This window comes from Rosa chinensis, chromosome 2, assembly GCF_002994745.2.
Source record: "Rosa chinensis cultivar Old Blush chromosome 2, RchiOBHm-V2, whole genome shotgun sequence".
NCBI lineage: Eukaryota > Viridiplantae > Streptophyta > Magnoliopsida > Rosales > Rosaceae > Rosa > Rosa chinensis.
The window spans coordinates 16,944,228-16,972,086 of record NC_037089.1 but is presented as its reverse complement, the minus strand read 5'-3'; the positions used below and the strand labels follow the sequence as shown (position 1 = coordinate 16,972,086).

The window sequence follows — 27,859 nt, the reverse complement described above, 5'->3', positions numbered from 1 at the left end:
ATTTTTATGGATCATGAATTTTACCTTTGGTGGAAGAGAATCATTAAAGACCAGGATCAAGAACAATGAAGTTGAATAGCTTTTGATTTAGGAGAGTGGGGTTGAATTTTTTGAAGCAGAAGATGAAGAAATTAAATTGAATTTCTATTTCCAAGGGATCTGCCTCATGGTTACAACTTACAACAGAGAAGAAACCCTGATTCTCAAATTGATTAACTACAGAAGCAAATGGAAGAAGAAGATGCAGATTGCGGAGGGCAGCGTTTTTTTTTTAAATGTAAAAGTTGTTATTTGTTTATCACACAGTAACTTTTTCAATTATATAAAATGGTTAGCGGGTCAGCCGGTTAACATCCTCAACCATTAGATTAAAGAGTATATATCCGACGGTCCATAACATGCTGACGTGCCCAAGCATGGTATACTCGGAGCAGGGAAGAATTTTCGCTTCTAAAGGACGTTGTTTATGCGAGTTTCCTAATATTTTCTCTCGAAGGCCGCCCATTTTTAGGTTGTCGGTATCTCTACGCACACAGAAATGCGCAACGGCCCCCACCCCCCCCCCGACCACTATAATAATCTTTTAAAATTGTACATGTGGCATCTTCTCATTGGATTGTCTGAGGGGCCGACTGAATGGTATAAATCAGCACCTGACAACGTGGGTCGTCGGAATTGAGGTGACTCGTCTGGCACATGCCACGTATGGCTCCACAATGGACTAATGCTGAGTCATCCACCCTCATTGCACCCCACCATCAACAAATGAGATTAATGTTTTGTGCTGAATTGAAAGTTACTTTCTTTCTCCACGCTCCTCCACCGCACCGGCCTCCCCAGTCTATTCCACTCATTGTCCCTCCTCTCATTTCTTAATATCTTCTTAAACAAAGTCTTAACAACCCACACAGCCAATTCTTTAATATCCCAAATCCCAATTAGAAGATTGATTTCTCAGTGATTCCGGTAATCTGCGTGACAATGCATGTGAAGGAACATGATCAAAATTATTTTTATTAATTTTATATTACTCAGAATTACGATCTTACAATTAATACTTATATTTTTTTTTAGGAGGATTAATACTTATATATTAGGGAGAATTTCACAAATGGTCATTCAACTATGACTCATTCGGCATTTTGGTCACTGAAGTTTCAAATATATCACTTTGGTCACTCAATTATTACACTGTCAATCATTTAAGTCACCCAAATAGTATTTTTTATAATGAAAAAAATTAACAAAGTGACTTAAGTGATTGACAGTGTAATAGTTGAGTGACCAAAGTGATATATTTGAAACTTCAGTGACCAAAATGCCGAATGAGTCATAATTGAGTGACCATTTGTGAAATTTTTCATATACATTACTCTGCAGTATGGAAACTCCGAAAACATACCGGTTTGAAACCGTTAAAGAACAATCACTTTGGGATTTGATGGATAAATAGCTTGTACTTACATATTTTAATCTACAACAACAATCACTTTCGGCTGGACAAGCAGAAAACTACAAAAAACTTGGGAGTTGAAAAATGAGAACAGAAACCAATCTGCACCACTATAAAGATATGTTTTTGCCTAGTTAATAAAATGCATTTGGCTAGCCCAGAAAGTGCCACATGGCTCGAAAATCTCCATGATTGGTTGACAATTTAAGTCTTCAAGGGTGTGGTTTCTGTTTCTCATCCTCTTTTATACGTTACAACCTCAATATTCCCTCTTCCACAGTTGGTCTCTTTCTCCAAGGAGTGGAAAGCCAAAGCTTTCATTTTTGTTTTCATTTTTTCTGGTGATTTCTCACATCCTCTGTTTCTGAAGGCAGAGCACAAACCATGGCGTCTGCTCTCTCCTACAACTCCATGAACCTCTCTGCAACCGTTTTTTCAAGAACCCATTTCCCGATTCCGATCACCAGAGACTTCCCAGTTGAGTTTTCACCTTACATTCACTGTGACTACAATCTCAGAAGCAGAGCAAAAACAGGGCAGAAGCGGAATTTGACCGAGGTCAGAGCTACGGTGGCGACCAGAGAGAACAACCCAGTTGCATGCAACAGTTCTGATCAGAAGAAGCTTCGGATTTTGGTTGCTGGGGGAGGAATTGGAGGGCTGGTTTTCGCTTTGGCGGCGAAGAAGAAGGGGTTTGAGGTTTTGGTGTTTGAGAAGGATTTGAGTGCTGTGAGAGGTGAGGGACAGTACAGAGGTCCAATTCAGATACAGAGTAATGCCTTGGCTGCTTTGGAAGCTATTGATTTGGATGTGGCTGAGGAGGTTATGAGACTTGGCTGTATTACTGGTGATAGGATCAATGGCCTCGTTGATGGAGTTTCTGGAACTTGGTAACTTTTTATTTATTTTTTTATATTTTTTTTTAGTTTTGTTTTACATGAGTTTATTGTGTGTTTTAAGTGATCCGGTATACTCCATGTTGAATTTGGTTCCTTTCGGTTGTTTTTAGCATGGTGATACTTAATAGTAGAGGTTGGTGCTAATGGAAGAAAAGAATTTGAAGTTGGTATGTTAAAGTTCTACTGATTTCGCTTTTGCTTGAAATACTTGATTTAATGATAAAATGTTTTAATTTACATAGAGTCGAACAATTTGATCTTGGATCATAGAAATTTATTTGTAGCAACATAATTTGAAGGCTGCGACTATACAAGTTTATTGATATAAGGTGTCTCTGTGGAGCGATTTTGATTTGTGTACAGCTAGGAACATGTAATGACTGAGTTTGTTATCAGGTATGTCAAGTTTGACACATTCACTCCTGCAGCGGAACGGGGGCTTCCGGTTACAAGAGTCATAAGCCGAATGTTATTACAGCAAATCCTTGCTGGTGCTGTTGGTGATGATATTATTTTTAATGGGAGTAATGTCGTTGATTTTCAGGATCTTGGAAACAAGGTAATAATGTGGCAGTAAAATTTAATGTTGTTGCTTTTACCTGTTAGTTAGTTCCCTTATGTTCTTTGAGTTCATCTTGCGGAGGAATATGTAGAATTAGACCTTGTTTTCCTACTTTCATATGTTTACTTTCTTTATATTAGCTGCTTATTGCTAAATTGATTTCATTATAGTTTCAACTGCTTGGTTTCATCTGATCTGGAATTTGGTCTCTGTCGACTTTTTTAGGTTAATGTTGTACTTGAGAATGGAGAGTGTTACGAAGGTGATCTTCTGGTTGGAGCTGATGGTATCTGGTCGAAGGTAACTAAACAAGTTCACTCAGTGAAATGTATTACATTAGAATTAGTATCCATTCTTCAGTTACTTTGAAGTGACAATATGCCATCACTGGCTAGTCCCTTTGCAGATATCTGTATTTTGAGGCTTGCACATGTATGAATTGTTTTTTACTTGTTGACCATGTTTCGGTACAAAGTCTGCACAGTATCTTTACAAATTACAAGTTTAATTCACTTATGTTTTTCTTGTGACTAGGTAAGGAAGAACTTATTTGGACTAGAGGAAGCTGTTTACTCGGGTTATACTTGTTATACTGGTATTACAGATTTTGTGCCTGCTGACATTAGTTCTGTAGGGTATGCTTTATCCATATTTTTCAGATAAGACCTCCATAATATTTTCTCTATGTCAGGTTATATCATACATGATAACTTAAATTAAACTTATCTTTTGTAGGTATCGAGTATTTCTGGGGCACAAACAATACTTCGTTTCTTCAGATGTAGGGGCAGGAAAGATGCAATGGTATGCATTTCACAAGGAACCAGCTGGTGGTGCTGATGCCCCTAATGGTACTTATGCTAAAGATGCCCTCAGACTTTTCTGCAATTAAGCACATAAACTCTCATTAGCAAATGAAGCTAGAATAATGGGTATAAGAAACTACCCGAAAGAAAAATATGCTAAGATATCAAGTGAAGTTCTCTCTAGTTACTGGCTGGTGGGGAGTGATATATATTTCTAGCCCACTTTTCGTTCTTTCTCTGATCAGGGCCAAATTCATAATATGCACAATTTCATATCAGGATTTAATTGTAATAGTATAAACTATATGAGGCGATATTTGAGATGTACACAATTATGAGGTTAAATGATGCATTATCACGTCATACTTGACAGAGTTATGTTGGGACATCTTATTCTAGCCCTATGTGTTTTCCTTTTTGTGAGATGGAAAGAAATATGTAATTGGTTCGTTATTGTCCCTTGTTTGGCAGGTAAAAAGGAAAGGCTGCTTAAAATATTTGATGGCTGGTGTGATAATGTGATAGATTTGCTACTTGCCACAGAGGAAGATGCAATTCTACGACGCGACATATATGATAGGACCCCAACTTTATCCTGGGGAAAGGGTAATGTGACCTTGCTTGGAGATTCTGTCCATGCTATGCAACCAAATTTAGGTCAAGGGGGATGCATGGCCATTGAGGTATGCTTTACTGTATATTTAATTTTAACACACTATTGTTCATCATCACTCAAATCAAGTGATGAAGGTTAATTCTTTGTATTTCTCTTTTTTCCTTATCGGCTGCAGACCGTATATTCTTTGTCCTTTTTCACAGATTTTAGTCTGGCATGTACTCTTTGAACTATACATATGTTGTCTTCTTGATGATTGACCGGTTAATAATTACTTCAATACTGAAGTTATCTTGACCTTATTATATTTTACATCTCGACAGGATGGTTATCAACTTGCATTGGAGCTTGAAAAAGCTATGAAGAAAAGCAGTGAACTGGGAACTCCTCCTGACATTGCTGCTTCTTTAAGAAGGTAAACCCCAGGTCACTTGCTGTATAGTCTGATAGGAAATTGAATTTTACGGGATGAGATCAAGATGCGTATGCACATGCAATCACAGTAGTGGTGAAAGGAGAAGGTTATGTGTAGGATATATATATATATATATATATATATATATATATTATGCATGTAATTATATATATATATATATATGTATGTATGTATGAAAGAAAGACATGCAGTTGAAAACAAAGACTTATTTGTTGGAAAAATTAGTTGAGTTGAGAAAGTTCTGACTGCTGTTTCAATTTTTTCTTCCTTAAATTTCTACATTTCCATCAGCTATGAGACCTCTAGAAAACTGCGGGTTGCCATTATTCACGGAATGGCTAGAATGGCTGCAATTATGGCTTCAACTTACAAGGCTTATCTGGGTGTAGGACTTGGTCCATTATCGGTAGGAACCTTTGTTAATTGCAGTAGAAAATTATAAGCCAAACGTGGCATAGAGTCTAGAGTCCTGATAATGCAATGGAAGTGTCTCTAGATACTCATATTGCTTGAAAAACCTTGCAGTTTTTGACGAAGTTTCGGATACCACATCCAGGAAGAGTTGGTGGGAGAGTTTTTATTGACAAGGCAATGCCCTTGATGCTGAGTTGGGTCTTAGGTGGTAACAGGTAAGATATCGTCTTTGGTTGGTACTTTGGTAGTAAGATATGTGCTTCTGCTGCATGGTTCGTGTCATTTTGTGTGCTTTTGCACTTCTAGGGATAATAATTGTATGATGTGCAGCATGAATGTAAGAAAAATAAGCTGCCTAATTACTTGAATTGCTCAAATATATAGAATACAAATCGTTAAGTTGGACATATGTGCATTATTACCGGATGCCTTTGATATATATTTCAGTTTAAAGGAAAACATTGAATTACTACAAGAATTGCTATGTCTTTCTTTTCGATTTCTTCAGGCCTAATTGCCTTTTTGGGTTTTCTTTGCAGCTCAAAACTTGAAGGAAGGCCACCAAGTTGCAGGCTTTCAGACAAAGTATGTTGTTCACAGTGACTAATGAGTTTATTTTGTCACTAACAGGTTTCAATCTTTAAATTGTGGAACTGGCCTATTGCATATTGTGATCTAGCTGCTAATATTGGACAATTTATATGAAGGCTGATGATCAGTTACGAAGTTGGTTTGAGGACGATGATGCACTGGAGCGTGCTATTGATGGAGAGTAAGTCTTCAGTCTTAATGTCTGTCATCCCTTTAATATATCGTTTCAGGCCAATGTAATCTTCCATGGTAGTGGTGTTCACAATCACTTTGTTCTTGTAGGTGGTATCTCATACCTTGTGGACTTGAAAATGGTGCTTCGCAACTTATTCATTTAAAAAGAGATGAGAAAACCCCCTGCATAATTGGGTATGCCGATATGTCTGTCATCCTCCTACTCCCTTAAAACCACATGTCTGGTCTACTCTACCATATAGTTGCTTCGAACTCAACCAATGAAACTTAAAATTCTTGAAGAAATAAATTATAGTAAGAGGTTTATCTGTTGAGGGGGTTTCTAAGTGTGTGATATACTCATTGCAGGAACACCTCAAATGGGGATTCATCAGTAATATCAGTTCCATTACCCCAGGTGATCTGACCAGTCTTGTTCATTCTACATTTATTTCCAGAGACAAAAAAAAGTTTCGTCTTTTTATGGTGATCTGCTAGTCTAGCTTGAGTACCTAATCATTTTTCTTTTTTCTTTTTGACCCAGGTTTCAGAAAATCATGCTTCTATCACCTACAAGGATGGTGGTTTTTACCTATCTGATTTGCGAAGCAAATATGGTACCTGGCTCGCCGAGTAAGTATACTTTTTTTTTCGCCTTAAATAGTTTAAGCAAAGTGTTGTCTCCCTGTTCAGATTTTTAATCACTTTTGTTTAATTTTGTTCCCCTTATATTCTAAATTATGTAAATGTGCAGCAATGAGGAGAAGCGGTACCGGATACCTCCAAATTTTGCAGTTCGTTTCCACCCCTCGGATGTTATTGAGATTGGTCCTGGGCAGAAGGTACTCCACAATCCTTTCTCTACAGTTTGCTTGATGAACTCTCTTCTTTGTTGGGATAAGTTTCTTAGCATCCAAGTAATTTGCAGGTAGCATTTAGGGTAAAAGTTATGCAGACTGCTCCAAGGAGTCCTGAAAAGGATGGAATTCTTCAGGCAGCGTGACATCATTTCTATGAAGTGGGTAACTTTGTAGAATGAATGAAATTGTACAGCATGTGATTGGAATGTGCTGCATTTTGCAGAGTAGATGATAGACAAAACAAACAACAGACCCTTCCCACCACAAAAAAAAAACAAAAAACAAAATCTTTATACATCAATGTGAATATATCAATTTTGACTAGTTTCATACTGTACGTATATATTTCAGTGATGGAGATCCCATTTATTGAACTGGATATGGTTTAAATAGTCGTTTTTGTGGTTGGATGTGAGGTTGACTGCATAGTTTTATGTTGAACAGTCGCCTATTGATACAAGGCAAGCGGCTATGCTTTCTAATTAGCAATACACAAACAAAGGTACAGCCTTTAAGAGATCAGAAGCTGCATGATTTGACAGACTACCCCAAAGACTAGCTTGCTTGTCATGATGGGGAGCCCGTATGTTATGTTTTGCTACTGCCTCCTCCCTTTTAGGTTCCTAGCGCTTGCATAAAGAAACCCGAAATAGAAAAGAACGGAGACTTGGGTAGCAACCACCACTGTTTCGATTTGAAACCGGAGTGTCTGATGTGGTTTAGTTTAACTGAAAGCTCCGATATGGGAAATGTTCCTTTTCCGTAGGCTCAGTGTACCCCAAAAATTTGCATTGAGGGGTTTCCATATCATTCTTCACTGAGAAATTCAAATCGTAAAACAGAAGCGTTCTTTCGTGCTACCGGAGCTAGTTCTGTGATTTTCGGACTAGTAAAACTTGAATCACTCGAAATGAAATTTCTTTGTTATCTGAAAGCAAAAGGATGGTAGTTCCTTGTTTTTTTTCGATGACAGAATGATAGATGGTAGTTCCTTGTTTTCCGAGTGTTTTCCCATCTTTTCTATTAGCTTTTGTATTTGCCACTCACTCCTCAGACCTATGATGACACACAATTGAACAAATCTATGTATCAAAAACAACAAAGAAATAAGTCCCTGTAGAGACGAGAAACTAAATAAAAAAAACCTCTATCAGAAGCAGCAAACAATCAAATATTTTTTCTGTTTTAATTGCTAATTAGAATCAAGATCTGAAAGGAACTAGGGCTTTCATTCACTTTACATGCAGTTCACACACACGACCTGATCCCATGACTTTTCCTACATTTCAACCAAGCTTGGGTCGAAAAGTCCTGTAGATTGCTATACCTATCCACCTATGCACACAACAGCGATCGACAAAGAGACCAAGCACACATGGAGGCATTGAAAATGTGACTCCTCATTGAGCTGCGACCCTACACTTCTTAATAATGCATGTAGCAAAATTAAACAAAGAGAGACTAAACTCCAAGACATCATTGGTCATCCTCTTCATGTCAACATGGATTTAGCTAAGTTAGCTTGGTACATGTGGTAGCCATCGATCTCTCTCCCCAAGTCTCATTGTCCAGTCCTTATTATCATCAAGTGCTACTGCGCTTCGAGATCTCACTGTTCATGAGTCATGACCAGTTCGATCCTATCGTTCGTGTCCATGGCAATGGTCGATCTCTATCAAATTAAATGCCAAACCAAGTGGTGTTGTCTCCCTTTAAATGACCATAGCCAAACACAGCTCCAACAGTAGAGGCCACCGCAACACCCCTCTCAACCAGACATGAGAGACATGCAGGCATGTAACAGATTGCAAAGTCATTAATGGATTCACGAGCGGCTAGATCATGACTAATGTGCATGATTTTGCCCCAACTGAAAGCACAAAGGGACGTGATGATACGAAAACCCCGTTAAGAAGTGGTCGAAATCAAAGACGAGAAAATAATTCTTATCAAACCAATATGACCAACATCCTGCAGCAACAAATACCTCACTCATTCACTCAGTTGCACAGAATTAAGCAGCTAACTGGTTAGGGATCACATTGCACTGTCTTTTGAGTTTTGATTGACTACTTAACCCAACATGCATTTTATGCTTTCAAATTATCAAAGTGCATGATCGATGCTCTATGTTTAGACCAGTAGACTTGGGTCTTCCAACCTCTTTGTCGCTGCAGAGAAAAGAAGTCCGGCCCATATTCCATATCGGTTCGATGAGGGCCATCCAAGATTTAAATCTTTTCTCATAGAGTCGTAGGTGTTTATTCGATGTTTCTTTTTTTTGTTTTATGACATTATTCGATGTTTCTTGAAAAATTGTTTAGTCATTGATCTTATAACATATCCTACGTAGATTCTCTTATTATCTTGATGGGATTTTGGGACGATTAGATGAAAAAAATGTGGAAATACTACAGTGCACTGCGTTAGACTAGTGTTTATACGTGATGGTAGTTTTGTACTATGTTAGGCTAGTTTTTATTAATTTATACCAGAATCTATCATTGATTCATTATATTACTATTGAATATTCTACACTAATGTATTGAGGCATCAATGCACTAAAAGAGTCCAAACCCCAACTATATATTTGTTATACGTTTAGTTTTGTTTGGATTGTTTATTTGAAATATATAGCAGATCTGTGATGGTGTGAGGGGAAGGTTCTTGTAGAACAGGGAGAGTGAGGATGAGAGATGATGGAGTAGGAGAGAGAGAGAGAGAGAGAGAGAGAGAGAGAGGAATGGGAGTGGGAGTGGCGCAAGGGCATGTGAAGAGGGTCAATGAGGCGGTGGATCGAGTAAGCACGTGATGGAGCAACGGTCGGTTCAGGTGGTGATGGCAGTGACCGTTGCGACATTTATTGAGTGTGGGCACGTACGTCCTTTCACCCATTTCGAACCCTCTATGCATCATCCTCATCATATGCCGCCATATGCATCATAGATTATTCTTGTTATTATTCACACTATATTATTCTCTTGGATGTTTTTTTTCTTCTTTCCTTTGCTATTTATAATTGCATTATTTTCTATTGTTTTTGTAAGATTTGGTGATTGAATGTGAGAAGCAGCCTTCATTGATAATGATGATCAATGCTTCTGTGTACACTGGTGTGATAATGCATGTTTGGAAAGTGGCTGAATTTGAAATGATTTATGTCTATATATATTTTAAATCTTAAACATATATTTCATTCAATAATTAAAACGACTCCAATGTGATAATGATTTGCCAATATTATCGAGAATTCATCTAAATTAATTTCATGTACAACTCTTTCTTTCCTAGAAACTTAATTTTCTTGACTAGAGGTCCAGAGTTGGCAAGTGTTGGTTAACTGTACATGACACAAGAACGACCATATTGCATGTCTGGTGATTTTCTTCATCCTCTGTTTGCTCAGTGTAAGCCAATTTTACGAAATGCCTGACTAGAGACCAAATAGACCTCAAAATCTACAATGCCGGTTAATTGATGTTAGTATAGACCCAACAACCGAAATTTAAAGATTGGGTTTCCATGTAATATCATCCGTTTCAACTCCACCCAATCTTATTTCCACAATTACCGAATTTTGCAGTACTTTGAAAAGTGCAAGATGATAATTGAGGACATTTTTCCTTGCACATTACCATGTGGTGGGTCAATGAACTCGAACATGATCGGGAATGCTTCTTCACTACAGTTTCGTTGCATATTCATACTGTGGTACAGTGCATCAGAGAGTATTGACTACTCAATCTCTTGAACTTAAACGCTAGACTTTTGAGGCACTCAAGGTCAATTAGAGGGAAGCGTATAAGAAACCGAGAAAGCTTTCAGCTTCGCATTCAATTGCTTTTGGTCCCAAGCAGTTATTTAAGAGAAATTATTGGACTGCAAGCCTAACTTTTTTTCCGTAGTAAAATCCAAATTAGTGGAACCATCTGCCTTCCCTAATTATTCGAATTTGAATATTTTTGATGGTCCAAACAGTCCTTCGAGTCTGTACCCCTCACAACGCTCCACCACTTGTGTTCCCCAAATGTACACAATATTAACATGGTGACAAACTAAATCATTTTGATTATGTGAGGAAAAAGGAAACCAACAAATAAAACAAACCAATATCAAAACAAAAACAAGAATCCAATTTACCCACGGTTGTCACCCCTACCTCCAACGGAATCCACTCCAAATTATTGAGAACAAAGTGTGTGAAAGCTCCACTTCTTTCCCAACAAATTATTCAGATCTAGGACATGGTCATTATCTTCACTTGAATCAATAATCAATAAAATATCTAAATTTTTAGAGTTATTAACGGCTATATAAATGAACTTAAAATACAGTAAAATTAAGTATCAGACATATGCTTTAGCTAATATCAATACTTATTAAAAATCATAAATGTGTCGATATTTAAGCTTGATTGGAACACTCGAAATCTATTACGCATTTACCCATATTTGGCATCTTATGATATATTTATGAATTGAGTAAAAACCTCGTCATATCAAAATTATCACAAAATATATTTTTTTAGTACGTAAAATTTTCAAGGAATCCAGCAGCATCCGTACTTAAAAATATCCATGTGGCGGTCATGTAACATGTAATGTACCTTTTAAAATATCTCCTCCCAAGTAATTATTCATAAATATGTTGATGAACCACAATTGTCATCTACCATACTTATAAATATATTTCTTCCGAGGGTTAACCTTTGTTAATAAAATGTTCGGTTTCAACAAAAAAAAAAGAAAGTAATTATCCATAAATCTTGATCGGTTTCCATTTAATTTCTTTGAAATCAAAAACAACAACTCTGTATGGACCAGCTAGAAAAAGGTGACAAAAATATGAAAAGAAAAACACTCCATATCCAGAAAAACCAGATGTTCTGACCCAAAGCTTTAGCACAACTGCACAAGCACACGCCTCGTTGTTATGTCTCTCAAAAGCTTAACCGCGAGAAGGGTTTTCCCTCTGTCATAGCCAAAATTAAGTGCTTCTCTCAAAAGCACCAAAAATTTAATTGTTTCACACTCCCCAAACTCCCACACACCCAAGTGTTATCAACACCAACCCACACCACACCAAGGAAACTCGCTTTCAGGAAAAGCCATTTTCTGTTCAGCACCTCGGACGGCGCCGTTTCAATGCCGTCTGGTTCGTTGAATCACATCATCCTGTCCCACGCGGGCCGAGTCGTGATTGGATCTCACCTTCCCGAGAACGTCGTCGTCGTCTTGTTGCAGGAGAGCGCACAAAGAAACCACACGTGCAATTCCATTTAGAAACCAGAGCCCAAATACAATACTAATCATCTTAATTAATCAATGTCTTTTGCACAACTAAAACCACGCTGGATCCACATAATTAAAGCCAACAACATAATTACAAAGCCCAAAATAAGAATTTAAAAAAAAAAATTTAAATTTTATTTATATATTTCTTGTAAAATTTGGAACTTGTTTTTACTTCTTATACGCTTTGTTTTTCACAGTACACAGACGCGTCTACCCACGTATTTATAATTTCTTTTCTCAACCCGAAAACCCGAAACCCGAGATCCGGATGGATATTTTCAAAAAAATAAATTAGAAAAATTAATTTACCGGGAAACCGACTCCGCCAGTTTCCCGATTCTTTCCACGAGCTCCGGGGACAGCTTCTTCGCCGGTTTCTTCTCCTTCTCCGCGCGAAAATTGAAACCCAGCGCGTCGGATACTTCCTCGGAGCTCCACCCGGCCATTCGGAGCGAGTCCGAGAACCGGTCCGCTTTGAGCAGCAGAGCGTCCAGCACGGCTTGGTTGTCCAACATGACCATCTCGCCTTCGAAAAACCCGGACGCGGAAACCGATACGATATCCGATATATCCGAGTCGGACCACCCGCCCAGTTTCAAAGCGGATCCTATCTGATCAATGTAGTCGTCGACCCATTTCGGGGATTCGGACCTCGGCAAATCGAATAGCCTGTCCGGCGAGGAACATGAGGATGATGAGGAGTTTCTCCGGCGACGGTCCACGGCGGCGTCGCTCCAGAACTCGACCCATCTCGGGGTTCTGGCGGCTCCGGACCCGAGACCCGTGTCGAGGCTCCGGCGAGAAAAATTCGCGGACGACCCGGCCGATTTTTCGCTGACGGATCGTTGCTTCTTGAGGATGTACGGGTCGGAGTCGGATTTCCGGAAAACCGACTCGCGCTCGAAGAAGTCGGATAGATCCAACCCGCAGCAGAAGATCCGATTCTCGTCGACGAAGAAGATGGGGTTTCCGGCGAGGCAAGGGTTGCAAGGAATGTAGCAATGGTTGAAAATGGGTATCAAAAGCGGCGCTCTTTTCAAGGCGGTCCTCGCGACCCGGAGGGCCTTTTCCGGGTCGGACGGTCTCGGACCCCACGACTTGGACCAGAGGGTATTCCGGGCAATTTGGAACGAAATCGCGGCGATGGGGAGGTCCAGCGAGGCCTTGAGGTGGAGGCGAGCACCGGGTGCGCGCCAATCTGGGAAACCTGGGCCCACCGGAAGGCCAGCGGAGAGAACGGCTTTGAGGTCGGGCGGGAATGCGAAGCCGAACTCGGCCTCGGCGCGGGCGAATTCGGGTTCGGACAGACCCGGCTGGACTTGGATGCCGGAGGTTTTAAGGTGGGTGATGAGATTCTCGGCCAGGGAGGAATATGAGAGGAGGCCGTTGCGCACAGGGAGGGAGGGTTTGGTGTTGGAGGGAGTTGTTGGGGCTGCGGCGGCTCGGGCGGAGAGGCGGCGGAGGCCGGCGACGTGGGCCGGGTTGAGGCCGGTCATTCTCCGATCGACGTCGACCATTGTGGGAGTGACCGGAGTGTTCAGTGGAGAACAGGAAAAGTGTGAGTGGTGGCTTTTGGTGAGAGAAAGGGAGAAGAGGAAATAGGCTGAGCAAAGCAGGAGTGGTGATATTTATAGCCGCTCTTGAGTGGGGCCCACTCAGATTTTGGTCTTGTTTTTTATTTTTATTTTTATTTTTTTAGTTTCGTAGCTAGCTAGCTTCCTTTGCCTAGTGGTTTACTAGTTAATTACCCTTGGGTTTTGTGATTATGACTAACTATAATTTTAATATACGGGATTTTTCTTTTTTGTACTTTTTTCTTTTGGAAGATTTTTTAATTTTTTTTTTTCCTTTATTAAGAGGAGAATGAGAAAAAAATCTGGTTCTCTATATATGGATAATAGAGTAGTAAATATGAGATTATCTACTTTTGTATGAATATGGTCTATTAATATAAAGAGGATATCATAATTAATGTGAAATATTTCACATGTTGTTAACGAGAATGTAGGAGAGAATACAAATTCATACAGTACTCATATAAAAAAAATAATACCAATAAATTTTGCCAATTCATGTATTTATTGCTTTGTATGATAGTTTGGTTACTGTAAAAATATATTGTTTGTTGTTTCTTTAATTAAAATCGTATATATGTTAGAGTATACGATTTTTTTTTGGACCTACAAGGCTACAATGATGGAGCGTGTCTTTTAGTTGTCACACTTTTTACGTAATGGAGATCATTAAGAGTTTTGAGATCGTGTGTCTTACCCACAATAATTGTTTTTAGACACATTCGTTGAACGTAAGACTTTATACGATATAACGTACAACGTTATCAGTTAAAATAATTTATTTATTTTGCTTTTTCCTGGAATATCAGTACATTGTCCTTTTGACAACGGTTAAAAGCTAAAAAGTACGCTAATCATCTTGTGTTTGGAGATTGACACCTTTGTTAACGGGATTTTGATGCCCCAACCATTTCTTTGTCCTAATTATTAGTCAAGCTTTAGTGCCTATTACTGTCTTCACAATAAAAACAAACTGTGAGCAAAATATTCTTTCTCTAAAGGTATCATTTTGAGCAACGATTTGTTTGATTCTACGTGGTAAACATTCCTTGTATATATGATCCAGAATAATGATGCAAACTGTAAGCAAAATATATGGCCCAGAAAGAAAAAATAATGATGCATTTTGTATGACAGCAATGATAAAGGGGAAGCAAATTATGATCATACCCATCAGGGACTAGACATTAATTGCTTTTTAAGTATTAAATTTGGGAAAACAAAGCAATATTTTGTTGCAAAAATTAGACTCGGCTAATCATTTGGTCATCAGAATAATAAGACCAGCAAGGAAATGTTCCTCAGGGTGAAGGCAAGGTTTGCTTCTGGCATGGCTTCTGCTAGTTCATGTCCTTCCAAGTACCCAACTCAAGTCTCTTCCTAGTATTCTTCATCTTCAATAATTGTTTCTTTAGGAGCATCATTCATAGATAAATTCTCCTGGTCCAATGACCGGAATTGTTTTGGGCTCAAATCATATGACACGTTAAACTTTAAGAAGTGTTCATTTTTATCTCAAAATTAATTAACAAATTTTTACCTAATTGCTAGACATGCGGTCTGATTAGAGAACGTTTTACGCTAACACGTTTATGGGAACTTCGAAAATGTGATGTTGGATTTGTTCGCAAATTGGAGTGAAAGTTACTTTCCATCCGCTTGAAAGAAAACAGAAACATTATGCACAAGTTAATAATACAAACGCTACATTAACAAGCGCAAGATGTGAGTACCCTTTTGTATTATTTATGTTCGTTATATTGAGTTCAAATATAACATTTACTACTATAACTCACACATTTCACCTGATTATTCGAAGCATGGAGAACTTAAATTACCAACTAATGTGGCATAGAATAGGACACTATCATAGTTGGTAAAATCATATTTTCGGTACTCAAAGAGGATAAGATTAAAAGTACATTTGATCTGAAGCATGCAGGACCCTTCTAGTGAGGGATCTTTTTTTTTTTTTTGTCTTTTTTAGGGATAGGGCATTAGACCAACTTTTCAATCATATTTTGACATCTCAACCGTTCAGTTTTTAGGTCCTAATGTGTAGATCACCTCTGTAAATTTTCAGCCAAATTGATTATCGTTAAGGCATTCAAAACTGATATTTACAATTATATGTATGAACGGTTCATGTTGAACAGATTCGCTTCGTCCATTGATTTAATCTAGTTCGATACTTTAATGATCACCGATTTAACTGAAAATTTGTAGAGATGATCTACACATTAGAACCTAAAAACTGAACGGTTGAGATTGCAAAATGTAATCGAAAAGTTAGTCTAATACCCTATCCCTAGAAAACACCAAAAAAGGAATCCCTCTTGAAGCATGTAATACACTAATACTCGTGGTTACAAAAGTCTCAATGAACTGGAATCAAAAACGTGCTTCTTGTCCAAAATACGGAATCTCTCAAACTGCAGGGCACAAAGTCAATCTAAACAGACACAAAAATCAAAGTCAGAAACGAGGGCTACCTAGCAAGCTGCACTGCTCTTGTTCATGTGCAATTACAGAAGCAGGCAGGCTAGAGCCGGCATTTCAAATTCGAAGAAGGAATGGGTTTTCTAACAACGTTGGATTTGCATTCTGACCAACAATGAAAAAACTATTGGATTTACATGGTGGCACTGGAATCCATGTTAAAACTTCTCGAAGACTTTAATTCCTAGCTGTTTATATTTGTCTTCTCACATCTTGTTTCGACTTCTTCTATATTCATTAATTTTTATTAAATCATACTTGGTACAAACTCCAAATATTCAGGGAGGTTTATACACGAAGTAGCTAGACGAGGCAACTATATTGATTCTTGATAAGAGTCTGATTCTTGTTATTTATTCTATTTAACTTAAGGGTTAAATACTGTTTACTCCCTATACTTATAAGGTTTCATCGTTTCAATCCCTGACCTTTGAATTTCACCTCAAAAGTCTCTGAACTCCCAATTTCCTCCCAATTGGTCCATGCCGTCAAACATCCGTCAAAACTCCGTTATCTTCCCCTAAAAAGTCTATTATACCCTCAATTACTTTTATAAAAAAATAAAATATCTTCCTCTTTTTTTCTTTTTCTTTTTACCTCTTCTTCTTTCGGCTCTCTCGGCTCCTTCTGTTCATCTCCTCATCAAGATAGTTCCAATCCACAGACCTTCAAGAGGTGAAATGAAAAAAAGAAATAAAAGAGAGAGAGAAAAAAAAAAATTAAAAAAAATAAATTAAGTGAGGGCATAATAGACATTTCAGCAACTTTAACAGAAAATTTTGACTGCATAGACCAATTGGGAGGAAATTGAGAATTCAGAGACTTTTTAGGTGAAATTCGAAGGCCAGAGACTGAAGATGAAACCCTATAAGTATATGGAGTAAACAATATTTAATTATTAACTTAATTTAGAAGTTAACACCGCCCTTTAAGTGAGTTATGAAATCAATCAAGATACACACTCAAAATCTATTGACATAATAATTTTTAGTTTAACTCGCGTTCTTTATAATACTAATTAAATCAATCAAGCATCTTATTGTTTATGACATTATGAATACATTCATGACAAGAGTTTGATTATTGTTCTTTCTTCACATTAGGTTGCATTCTTTTAAATTGATTGTTTGAATTGATCAAACACCTATCTCATTGTTTCTTTGCTTCTTAAACTTCAAAGTTCAAACCCTAATACACCTTGCATGACATAAACAAGATTAACATAAACGGCTATATATATTCTCAAGTTGAGCACGTGAGGGAAACAATGATATTCCCCAAAACAATAAGAATCAATCTTTCTTAATCTATTAATCTGAACGGCTACTTTCTCAGGAGGGAGGCTACGATTGCTTGGGGACATTAATTAGTTTAATTAGTCGACATGAACATCATAACATGTGAGAGGCCTTGAATTTCGTTTTCTAACAATATGATTTTTGGGTCAACGGTTTCATTGTGCAATTAGATTTAATGACTTAATTCTGAAGGTTAACAATCCTATTACATTTGCAACTGTAAAAACCACCTTACGTAAACGAGAAACCCAATTAACATTCTGCAAATTTCCACTTGCAGAATTGTATTTCTTTGTTTGGAAGTAAACTTCAACACCCCTCTTTTATAGAAGAAAAGAAAAAAAAAAAACTTCAACACCACTCCATGTGTAAGACTCCGAATTATTGGACGTGAAATAAGGTGCTTAGGATGGTCCACATGGCATGCTAAGTTATCAAGAAAAGAAGGCTGCATCAAAATTAAGTAATTAAGTTAATTTGTAGATCTTTGATAAAAAAAGAAGAAGAAGAAGTTAATTTGTAGATTAGTAACGGATATTATGAAATTTTCTTCATGACATCGAAAGTAAAAGAACTTCGGAAGATGTTTGAGTTTGCCTCAAATAACTAATTCAACAACTTGAGAGTACAGAGAGTGTTGACTGGAGGCATGCAATTGTCTTAACGACCTGCAAATGGATTCGTCTTAAGTTAATTTGTAGATCTTTGATAAAAAAAAAAAAAAAAAAAAGAAGTTAATTTGTAGATTAGTAACGGATATTATGAAATTTTCTTCATGAGATCGAAAGTAAAAGAACTTCGGAAGATGTTTGAGTTTGCCTCAAATAACTAATTCAACAACTTGAGAGTACAGAGAGTGTTGACCGGAGGCATGCAATTGTCTTAACGACCTGCAAATGGATTCGTCATTGATCGTGACAAATATTCTCATGAATATAAGATACTCTTGTAACAAGTAACTTTTGAGGATTATATGCACAGATTTTCCTTACATAGAAAATATAAAAAATAAAATTAAAATTAGATCAATCATTTTCATAATTTATTCACTAATAGATATTGAATAATGAATGATTTTCGATCATTTTAGATAAAATTTGTTCTTCCTCTTTTCCTTTTTTTCTTTTTAGACGTACATCCTCTCTAGATCTAGGTTTTATACATTGCACAATATATATTAGAATGTTAGACATTTTTGAAACAAGGATCTTAGAGAGAGACAAGAACGTATTGGCTTAAGATTTTGAGTGGGAAATAGACATGGTCGATTTCTTGACGTACATGAAACCTTAGATTAGATTTGTAGGCTTTTTCAGGGCATGGACCAAATAGCATGGTCATCACCCATAATATAAAGTCATCAATGTCTAGCAATTGTCTTCCATGCTAAAGTGAACTTAGATATGAACATCCCACTTCGCACATAAGTAATTGGAAGATACGTACCATTGAGTTGTATATATGTACAAAAGAAGGCAGGGTTCTAATTGGTGAGGGTCCAATACTCCAATATATATTAGAAATTGAAATCAACAATTTTCTAATTGGAAATCTACTAAATGGACTTGGTGGGCAACATTGGTTACGTTGTCTTCCTCAATCCCACATTATGTTCCCTTAAGCTTTGATTTGTCAAGCCATCAATCTCTGGGTTTGTCTATAATGCTTGGAAATGTAGAAACATAGACTTATATAGGTGTCTTTATTTGGTATGAAGTGTTGATAAATACAATTGTACATTGAGAAGGACCACGAGGTATACTTTTGATTGACAAGATGGATAGAACTTTGAAAAATGCTAGAGATCCAAAAAATTTATATTAAAATAGGATCCTAAATGACATGGCGCATGTCATATTGTCACCCTATAATTTCCACATGGGTATATGTTCTTTGCAAAATTACATTTCTCTTAAGTAAAAAGAAAAACATTATTTTGATAAAAAAATAAAATAAAATAAATTGTTCAGGTATTTAATAGTAGCTGCAAATCTCAAACTTTCTTCATGGTATCCCACTAATTAAGCCACCATCACCAGACTTTCGCTGGTATCACTTGCTTTAGAAAATGACTCAAATTCAGATCCGTATTCTTTGAAGCTAGTTTCTTCCAAATGAGAAAATTATCTCTCACAATCAAGAATCTTCACTCTATATGGATATGTCTTATTTACAATTGTGTATGTTGTGTTCAAAGAGGTGAGAAAAGATTAGAAGTCCTTCAATTTAGATGAAGTGAGGTTTTTGGTACTATAACTTTTTCTTTAAAGAAAAAGAGGAATCAGAAGGAGAGTCGATCACTACTAAGCATCAATTTTTTGATGCGCAAATCTGGGGCGACAAAATATCTCATGATCTTTTTTGTTTGATTACACTAATATTCATATGAATATATGAACACAAAGAAGTAGACTCTGTAACACAAATAACGAAGATGAGAAGTTGCACCAAATATAAAATGGAATCCAAATTGACAAGCTGCATCAAAAATGGATGCTGGCGACTTGCAATTGTAGGAGTTGTTGGTACATGTTATTAGTATTGGGATTGTTGGGATTTGATTGTTTGTTTGTAGAGTTTAATTCCTTTTCTTCCTCAGTTTGGGTAATATTAGGGTTTTAATTTAAAATATTATATTAGTTTCTCAAATAAATTAATTTTTATTTACACATTGAAAATTAAGAAGTCAATAGAAATTACTTGCCAGCTGCCACGTCATTTGGGATTCATATTTGGTATAAGTTTTTGGGGTCTCTAGCATTACTCTAGAACTTTAAAATAAAAAAACAAATTGAAATAACAATGATGTTTTTTCTCCTGATGCTTATTGTAATTAGGGGTTAAGGCTCTATGTCCCCCCCCCCCCTGTATTATGCAGTTTCATTAATCAAGGTTTGAGGGCAACCGCAACGGCCCTTTTTAAAAAAAAATTAAATTAAATAAATAAATTGAAATAACAAGGATGTTTTGTCCCTGTTACTAATTAATGCATCCATTTCTATCAACAGGGACAGATCGATCATATTAGCTTGGGGGTAATACCCTAATCGTTTGCCCAAGATTAGTTACATATGGATGTTTCTAGTCTAATTATACCATACTAATATAGAAAGAAGTTGAGCCGTCTTGGTTTATCTAGTTGCATTGGAGTTGTCTAAGTTGTGTTACTCTTTCTACTTTCTTAGTCGGGTAAGGTTTTATTGAGGTCACTCATTTTTTTTCATAATTTAAAACTCATGAGTTAAGCAATGAAATTTCTTATCATGATAAAAAAAAAAATTAAAAAAAAAAAAAAAAACTTATTTGACAATAATGGAGAATAATGATACACGCAAGTAGACGAGTAATGTCTTCCATCTTCATGTTCGTTGGGTTTTTGTTTTCATTAGGCCAGGGTTTTAGGGTAAGTGGAAATCACATGAAAGTAGTATAGCACTATTTACCACTTCGCTTATAATATTTACATAAATGGAAACCTAGTTATGTCACTATCATGCTGATAGAGTAGGGAAGGTTTAGGAATCATATTTAACTAAAGGATGGCTATGACAAAATTATGAAGATTTCCGATGGTTCATGGTGATTAGGATGATAATATAATATCAAGGTGGTTATAAGATGAGAAAGCATGCTTAGAAGAATAAAATCATTTCGTAGGGCAAGGCTAACCTAGAAATAGTCTTATTATTTACACTATTGGATTGAAGATTCAATTTTATATATAATCAAACTTTATTTGATCCGAGGAGATACACCATCCCATGTGCTTCACTTTCCTTCAGACGTATTCTATAGTTAATTTGAAACAACAACATACTTAACAAAAGTTGTTTTTGCCTTGGGTTTGTAGGAAGAATTGATCGTGTTAAAGCCTAGTACAATAGGTGGGATTTAAGAAAGAAAAAGGGAATGAAAGGGGATTCATTTCTTCATTGCATGTACAAACTACAAAGTGGAAAAGGCTTTAGCATAAAATAATTGGTAGATAAAGAAGGCTAGCTAAAAGAGACAATTGATTTTGATAATCGGACTCCTTTTCTAAAAGTTTGTACTAGAAGATTTTAGTTCGGATCGGATAATAATCTTATTGTTGGAAGTGTTATGTCATGTTCTCAAATCTAACAATTCAGAACATATATACAGTTTTATGATATGTTATATTACATTGTTACTTTTTAGTTAATTATTTTAAAGTACATGTATATTCAAACAAAAATTCACATACTAATATCAAGAGTCAAATTTGATAATTTTGATGTATCATATATAACATGTCGATTAAACTATCCCGCAAGAGAATGGTTTCTCATACGTACCTATTTCGTAAGCCAAACCCTAACCTAACACATGAGACATGCTTAGCTAATTGTGTTATTATCTTTTCTAAAGCATCACCACATAAGCAAATTGCATACCTAGAGCTACTTCCATTACAGAACTTAAAGTCTATTATGATTAATTAGAGGCCCCCTCGTGTGGTGGTGAGAATTCCTCAGTTTTTTATACGACAACTTTCTCTATAAAAATCAAAGTAGGCAGGTAGAAGTAAAGGTGATGTGAAATGAACCATAAGAGTCTAAGAGTGATAGAGGCATCGATCACTTTCGAGTGATATGGATGGAATAAAGGGAGGTTTTAGAACGATCGATGCTTGTAATTAAGCTTTTGATCGCAACAGAAAGAAAAGGAAACCCAGAACAACTCCCGTGTGGCTCACGGGAAGCAAAAGGTTAGAGGCTCATGAATAAAAAGGACGAACGTGATGCGGGATTCATCTATGGCTAAACGCCAACTTGATCGAATTTGCCTTTATCTTCATCTAGCTATCTTTACTTTTCTTTTTGTTCCCATCACATTAGTATCAAGATGTCCATCAAGTGCTAGATCTGATCAGCAATTGGAAATTTGGAAGTTTGATTTGGAAGGCCCTGCATGTTTAGTAAAGTAGTTGGGAAAACGTATATACTTTTGGATATATTTCCGAAAACTAATGATCAATTAATGTCTCTTTGTATCTTTCGTTTTTGTAAGGTGGTAGATCATCCTATGATATGCTTTATATGTGATAAAGTGGTTGACGGGGGAGTTTTGATTTACCCTTTTGGAAACTTATCCGGTTTTAAGAAAATTGTAAATGTATATTTTTTAAATTATCGTGTCATAATTGAAATTGAATCTAAAGTTCAAAGAAGCATAAAGATCTCAACCACTTTCAACTTACAAATGGACATAATCTTGGTATTTTCAAGTCCAAAACATAATGTAAATCAGTAAATGGGCTGTTTTTATGAAGAAACCTTGGTTTCTATCAAGTAAAACCTAAGAAAGGGTGATGTTGGAGTAAGTTGCTTGTTCAACAATCATGTTCTAAGAGGGTCCAGATGGGGCTTCTTGAACTAAACACATGATGTCAAGTTGGTACTTGGTAATTATTCAGAGAAACACCAGACAGGAACTAGTTTGGATTGATTACAGACGGAGTGGAACTATCTTGCAGATTCGAGATTCTTATCACAACAGAAACCTACTTTATATTCAAGGAACCAACAAGATAAGATGATAGAACTAATCCTTTTCTTCCTTGCAAAAGTCTATCTTCCATGAAATGCTTCAACAGTAGGCCAAGTACCTATGTTGAGAAAGTTGGTGAATCACCAGAGACAGTCAAATTCAAATGCTTGGCTTTAGTTATTGATAAAGATCCCACAACATGCGGAGTCACTGCTCCTGAAAATTGACATAACAATCGGTGTTGACAAGACTTGAGCTTCCACTAACCTGGCATCCATGCTAATCTTTTGTGCTGTACCAGAACACGCTTGTTGAAACCAGTGAATTTCAACATCCCTGCTAGCCCTAGCACTAAAAGAGTGTCCATCGAGCCAGCAGTAAACATAACCGAGAAGTTCCTGGTCCTGTACCCATTAGCCGTTTGGAAGTCGGCGCAGGAATAATTAATTGTGGGCTCATTGTTCAACTTCTGGACAAAATTTTCTGAAAAGGTTGCCAATCCAGATATAACACATTATGATAAGCCGATCGCTGCTCAACAGAAATTGACCGTGTGCAAGGTATCTTGATCCTTTCTTTACACAAAATATATTCAACGACAGTCCCTTTCTTGCCCATGAATTCTATCTCCTCCTTTCCTTTCACATCAATGCTGCTCATTAGATGCCAAGATAACCCAATACACTTGATTTTGCCTTGGAAACCCGGCTCTGCCATCTCCTCCATACTCCACTAGTCATTCTTCTTTCCCAAAAGTTTTAAAGATTGATTCCATCTGAAACTAAATATAGGCAACGAATTTCAAACTGATAATGATAACTGTGTGGTCTTTTTAGACAGAACATGACAAAAGAACACAACACATTTTTATTATAGATTCCATATACAATAAAGTTTCGCACACCTATATTCTTTTCGCACACCTATTCTGAAACCAAGAAACCTAGGAAAGTAGGTAAATAAGGGCCATTTCAACTCCTACGAGTACAAGACCCAAATATTAGCATTCCAAGCACACTGATCACCCCTCCTGAGGTATCCATCAGTATCTTGAACGGCTAGTTACCCTGTAATATCATTCTCTGAATCAGTCTTCAGTATGATAAGAGCCACATCACAAGAGGCAGGGAATCAAGGGGGCCAGGAAAACAGTGTGATCACCTTGGTGAGCGGGAGTACGTGTGTGAACGAGTACAGGTACGGGAGCCAGACCTGGAGTGAGAACGAGACTGGGAGCGGGACCTTGACCTAGAACGGGAGTAATGTCGTCGGGAACTCCTGCTTCGACTTGGACTTCTACTGCGTCGGTGTCTTCTGCATTTACACACACGTCACAATCATAGGCAAGAGGATACAATTACCGAGGGTATATCTGGAATACATGAAATGCAATATCACAGATTTTAGTTTGTTGCTAAAGACAGCATCAGGACAAACAACCCCAACAAGTTCCCACTTAATTGTGTAATGATAACAACTTTGCAAGAGACAAAAGGAGATGTTTCAACTTCAAATTCCCCAATCTCCAGAAGACAACTACAGACTCCTCTTTTGCAAATCTCTATGAACAAGTTGTAGAACAGGCATCTACAAAAGGCGTATGGCCGACTACAACTCACATGATCAAACATGACACAACATGATTTGTTAATTGTCACCTCAAATTCAGACAATAGAAAATAAAACCACCTTGGTGGAGAACGGCTGTAGCTCCTGCTACGACTATGGCGCCTAGATCGACTTAACCGGCTTGTTTCGGCGAGTTTTTCCAGCCTCTGGCGCTCCTGCTCTCGCTTTTTAGCCATTTCAGCGGCAGTATCTTTCTTAACTGCAAAGCAATATATTTCAAAATTATGTTATAAGGATGCAGCATATATGACCACAGCACTCTCTTATACTATCACCAACTTCAACGCAATCAATTTAATATACTATGAACCAAAACAGATTGATAATATATATTAGCTATTTATTTCTAAATGCATGAGTTGTAGAACATACTCTGTTTGTTCAGCTGCTTGCTCATAATCCTTTTAAGTCTTTCTTGAGGAGTTTCTTTCTTCTCTGCTGGTTGCTGCTTCAGTGACCCCACAGAAGTACTTGTCTTACTTAACTTTGCTAATGCTGAAGATGTGCTGCTAGGAAAAGGAATTAATTTAAGAATCGGAAATATACAGTTACTAGGACATAGAATTCAGGTGACAAACAAGAGGTCAAAAAAAAAAAATATACTGTTAGTAAACCCCTCTAACAGGCACAGTGAACCATGAAACATATGGAGTAAAACTCTTCTCATCCAGGCTTTAGGAAATACCTTGCTGATGGCTTCACCACTTTAGTGCTCTTATCCTTGTCAAGCAATGCACCGGATGCAGGATCGACATGCAGAGCCTCAAGTATTACACCAGTTGAAGACCTGCAGTAAAGAAGCAGCATTAGGATATCAATTTCAGGGGGGAAAATGAGCTTCAGAAATGAAGCCTCCTCCCTCTTCCTTTGGGTAGTTAGACTTGACCCTAAACCCAACTATTCTAAACCATATTTTGCCTCAGGTAACAAATGGGTTAAAAGCTGCAGCAGAGTAAAGACAGTCCAATGAATCTTTGCAATTATTAAAGGTCGAGTGCTCCGACCGGTTTAACACATCAGTCTGTGAGCGAGGAGATTGTGGTGGAGAAAACCCTTCACGCTTTGATTCTTCCTTATCGCCTGAGCCCCCAAATTCTGTAATGTATTCAATTTTAGAAGTCGTTGGTTTGCTTCTATGAGCATCAGAATGTCGTCCGCGAGGATGACGCCTTGAGTATGATGGTGATCGAGATCTTGATCTGCACACACAAGATAACATTCATCTACTAAATGCCTTTGATGGGAAGTTAAGGATATACATTGTATGATATAGACACTGTACCTTCTTGAACGAGGATAAGCTTCATATGTTGGACTTCGCCTGCTTTCACTGCATATATAGATGTAACTGTTAGTGCCATCAAATGCTAGATTCATCTGCTTTGAGACAGAAACCAGTCAAGAATGAAATTTTCGAAAAAGTTGTAGATTTCTACCGGTATGGATCATGTTGGAGAACACGAGTTCCGGTTACCCGGGCAGTTTCTCTTTCTCTCTCCCTTTCTATCTGAGAAACCTTCCTTCTTTCCTTGCGACTCATCTTCCTCTACAGGGATTTGGAAATGCAAATTATGCACCAATGAATACTACAACAGAAATGTCATTTACACACACTGGTGAGAACTTACAATTGCAGGATCGCCTTTGATCACTTCCTTTTGCCTTTTCTCCTCCTCCTTGGCTTTCTTATCCATGTAGACAAGCCAACCATACCTCTTGATTCCAAATTCTTTTGCTATTTTATCCATTCCTTCATCACTGCTATCATCAGAGTTGAAATCATCCTCATCTTCGTCATCGTCGTCATCGTCATCGTCTTCATCAGCATCTGAATACTGGGCGTCCTCTTTTCCATCCCCACCATAAGAGAACCCAACTTGGGAATAAGAACCCTTGGTGGCAGAAGCTTGTTGCGGCTGAGACCTACCACATTTGCATAAAAACAAAAGAAATTAAGTTGCAACAAATAATCTGAACTACCTAATCAGTAAACAGGCGATCAAAATAAGAAGTAATGAAGAAACCACGCTGGCAAACAATGTACGAAATTTCTACTATACATACATGTATTGCATACACAAAATCTGACAGTGTGTAAGCTAGCCTTTCTCTCTCATCTATTTATGGCTTACAGACCGCCAGATTCTGTGTGTATGCCACACATACGTGTATAGTAGAGCTTCCCAACAATGTAAAAGAAAAATCTAACCTCTCAGGTGCAAACGGAGCAGTAACCTTGGCCTCCATCTCTTGATTCACGTGTAGCAAACCCTCATCATCAGTAACTGTTTTCGTACAAAGCTTAGCATGTGACAATTTTAAACTAAAACCCCCGAATTACTAATGATAACATGGAGTTTAGAAAGATTGATAGCTTTTAGACAGTTTATAGTCTTAGCAGATAGGAGATGATATCGCATACATTATAAACAATCTATAATAAAAATGCCGACACAATAAAGTTAATTGAAGACATGATTCCAAAATCAAAAAGTACCGACATCCTCTACGACGATGCTTAATTAAATCCCGATAACGCTCAAAATTAACAAACTCTTCTAACTCTTCCTCCTCTTCCGACTTCTCTTGAACACGAAAATGCTTAGACTCTCGAATAAAATCGAGAAGCGCACGCCCATCAAATCTGTATTTTGCACACATAAAAAAACTCAATGTCCAACCTTTACAATATAGCTAAGCTAAAAAAAAAAAAAAAAAAAAATGCATTCCGAATAACAATAGCAGACTAAAAGCATTGCGATTTTCACCTGTCAATTAACACATCCTGTTTTCCATTCCAAGGAATCCTGAACAAAAACAATACTTGAATTCAGAAATTCACATACACAAAACCAAATTGCATTTCGGACTAATTCTAATTTGAGGATCAAATCAAATTTTAAGGCTCAAGAGAGTTGGGAGATAGAGAGACATACAGGCCTTGCTGATCCTCGGTGGCTTGATAAAGGCCGTCGTCGCGGTAGAGGCGGCAGCGGGAGCCGACGACCTGGATGGACTGCTGGGGATCGCCGCGGCGTTTGGCGAGGAAAACGGCACGTCGTTGAGCTCGTTTGCGAGCGGCGTCCATCATGTCGTGCACTTTCCTCTCCGACCTCCTCGCTTCGTGCCACATCGTTTCTTCTCCGATTCGACTGAAACCAGAAACCCCCCTAACCCCAACCCTTTTTTTTTTCACTGCTTTCTCTCTCTCTCTCTGAATCTGTGATTGATTTATCTCATCAT

At 37.4% G+C, this 27,859-nt stretch overlaps 3 protein-coding genes and 1 non-coding gene across 8 annotated transcripts; 1 reads left to right on the top strand and 3 right to left on the bottom strand.

Annotated features, from left to right (window-relative positions):
• Positions 1-1,837: 1,837 nt before the first annotated feature.
• LOC112187551 (zeaxanthin epoxidase, chloroplastic) lies at positions 1,838-7,203 on the top strand. The gene is made up of 16 exons (XM_024326398.2): positions 1,838-2,343; positions 2,749-2,911; positions 3,140-3,214; positions 3,449-3,549; positions 3,650-3,765; positions 4,192-4,403; positions 4,660-4,751; positions 5,064-5,178; positions 5,298-5,401; positions 5,726-5,771; positions 5,894-5,958; positions 6,060-6,146; positions 6,321-6,369; positions 6,496-6,584; positions 6,706-6,793; positions 6,880-7,203. The coding sequence occupies exons 1-16, from the start codon at positions 1,838-1,840 to the stop codon at positions 6,952-6,954; spliced, it is 1,983 nt and encodes a 660-aa protein (XP_024182166.1). The 3' UTR covers positions 6,955-7,203.
• Positions 7,204-12,221: 5,018 nt separating this feature from the next.
• LOC112191033 lies at positions 12,222-13,703 on the bottom strand. Its single transcript, XM_024330561.2, has one exon. It carries the CDS (start codon positions 13,620-13,622, stop codon positions 12,411-12,413), a length of 1,212 nt encoding a protein of 403 aa, XP_024186329.1. The 5' UTR covers positions 13,623-13,703; the 3' UTR covers positions 12,222-12,410.
• A 6,051-nt stretch (positions 13,704-19,754) lies between these two features.
• LOC112191102 lies at positions 19,755-19,836 on the bottom strand. Its single transcript, XR_002932823.1, has one exon. It is a non-coding gene; the product is annotated as a small nucleolar RNA U31b (small nucleolar RNA).
• Positions 19,837-23,145: 3,309 nt separating this feature from the next.
• Positions 23,146-27,859, bottom strand: LOC112186956 (CLK4-associating serine/arginine rich protein). 5 transcript variants are annotated; one of them, XR_005806456.1, is made up of 14 exons: positions 27,553-27,857; positions 27,385-27,423; positions 27,118-27,260; positions 26,826-26,901; positions 26,245-26,539; positions 26,053-26,162; positions 25,899-25,946; positions 25,621-25,815; positions 25,302-25,403; positions 24,989-25,122; positions 24,677-24,815; positions 24,149-24,301; positions 23,892-24,054; positions 23,146-23,768 (listed from the first exon to the last, which is right to left on the bottom strand). XR_005806456.1 is itself a non-coding variant. In XM_040514581.1 (13 exons), exons 1-13 carry the CDS (start codon positions 27,747-27,749, stop codon positions 24,030-24,032), a joined length of 1,653 nt encoding a protein of 550 aa, XP_040370515.1. In that variant the 5' UTR covers positions 27,750-27,859; the 3' UTR covers positions 23,823-24,029. The 5 variants fall into 5 exon arrangements, 3 of the variants coding, with proteins under 3 accessions (XP_040370515.1, XP_024181302.1, XP_024181303.1); XR_005806457.1 differs by having other exon boundaries at positions 23,146-23,762; XM_040514581.1 differs by lacking the exon at positions 23,146-23,768 and having other exon boundaries at positions 23,823-24,054; positions 24,149-24,298; positions 27,553-27,859.

Coding starts and splice junctions, on each gene's coding strand:
- LOC112187551 (XM_024326398.2), top strand. CDS start 1,838: ATGGCGTCTGCTCTCTCCTACAACTCCATGAACCTCTCTGCAACCGTT. Junction 4,752..5,063: donor ATTGCTGCTTCTTTAAGAAG/GTAAACCCCAGG, acceptor CATTTCCATCAG/CTATGAGACCTCTAGAAAAC. Junction 6,147..6,320: donor AAAACCCCCTGCATAATTGG/GTATGCCGATAT, acceptor TACTCATTGCAG/GAACACCTCAAATGGGGATT.
- LOC112191033 (XM_024330561.2), bottom strand. CDS start 13,622: ATGGTCGACGTCGATCGGAGAATGACCGGCCTCAACCCGGCCCACGTC.
- LOC112186956 (XM_024325534.2), bottom strand. CDS start 27,749: ATGTGGCACGAAGCGAGGAGGTCGGAGAGGAAAGTGCACGACATGATG. Junction 26,540..26,825: donor GCTCCGTTTGCACCTGAGAG/GTTAGATTTTTC, acceptor CAAATGTGGTAG/GTCTCAGCCGCAACAAGCTT. Junction 24,302..24,676: donor TACAGCCGTTCTCCACCAAG/GTGGTTTTATTT, acceptor GTGTAAATGCAG/AAGACACCGACGCAGTAGAA.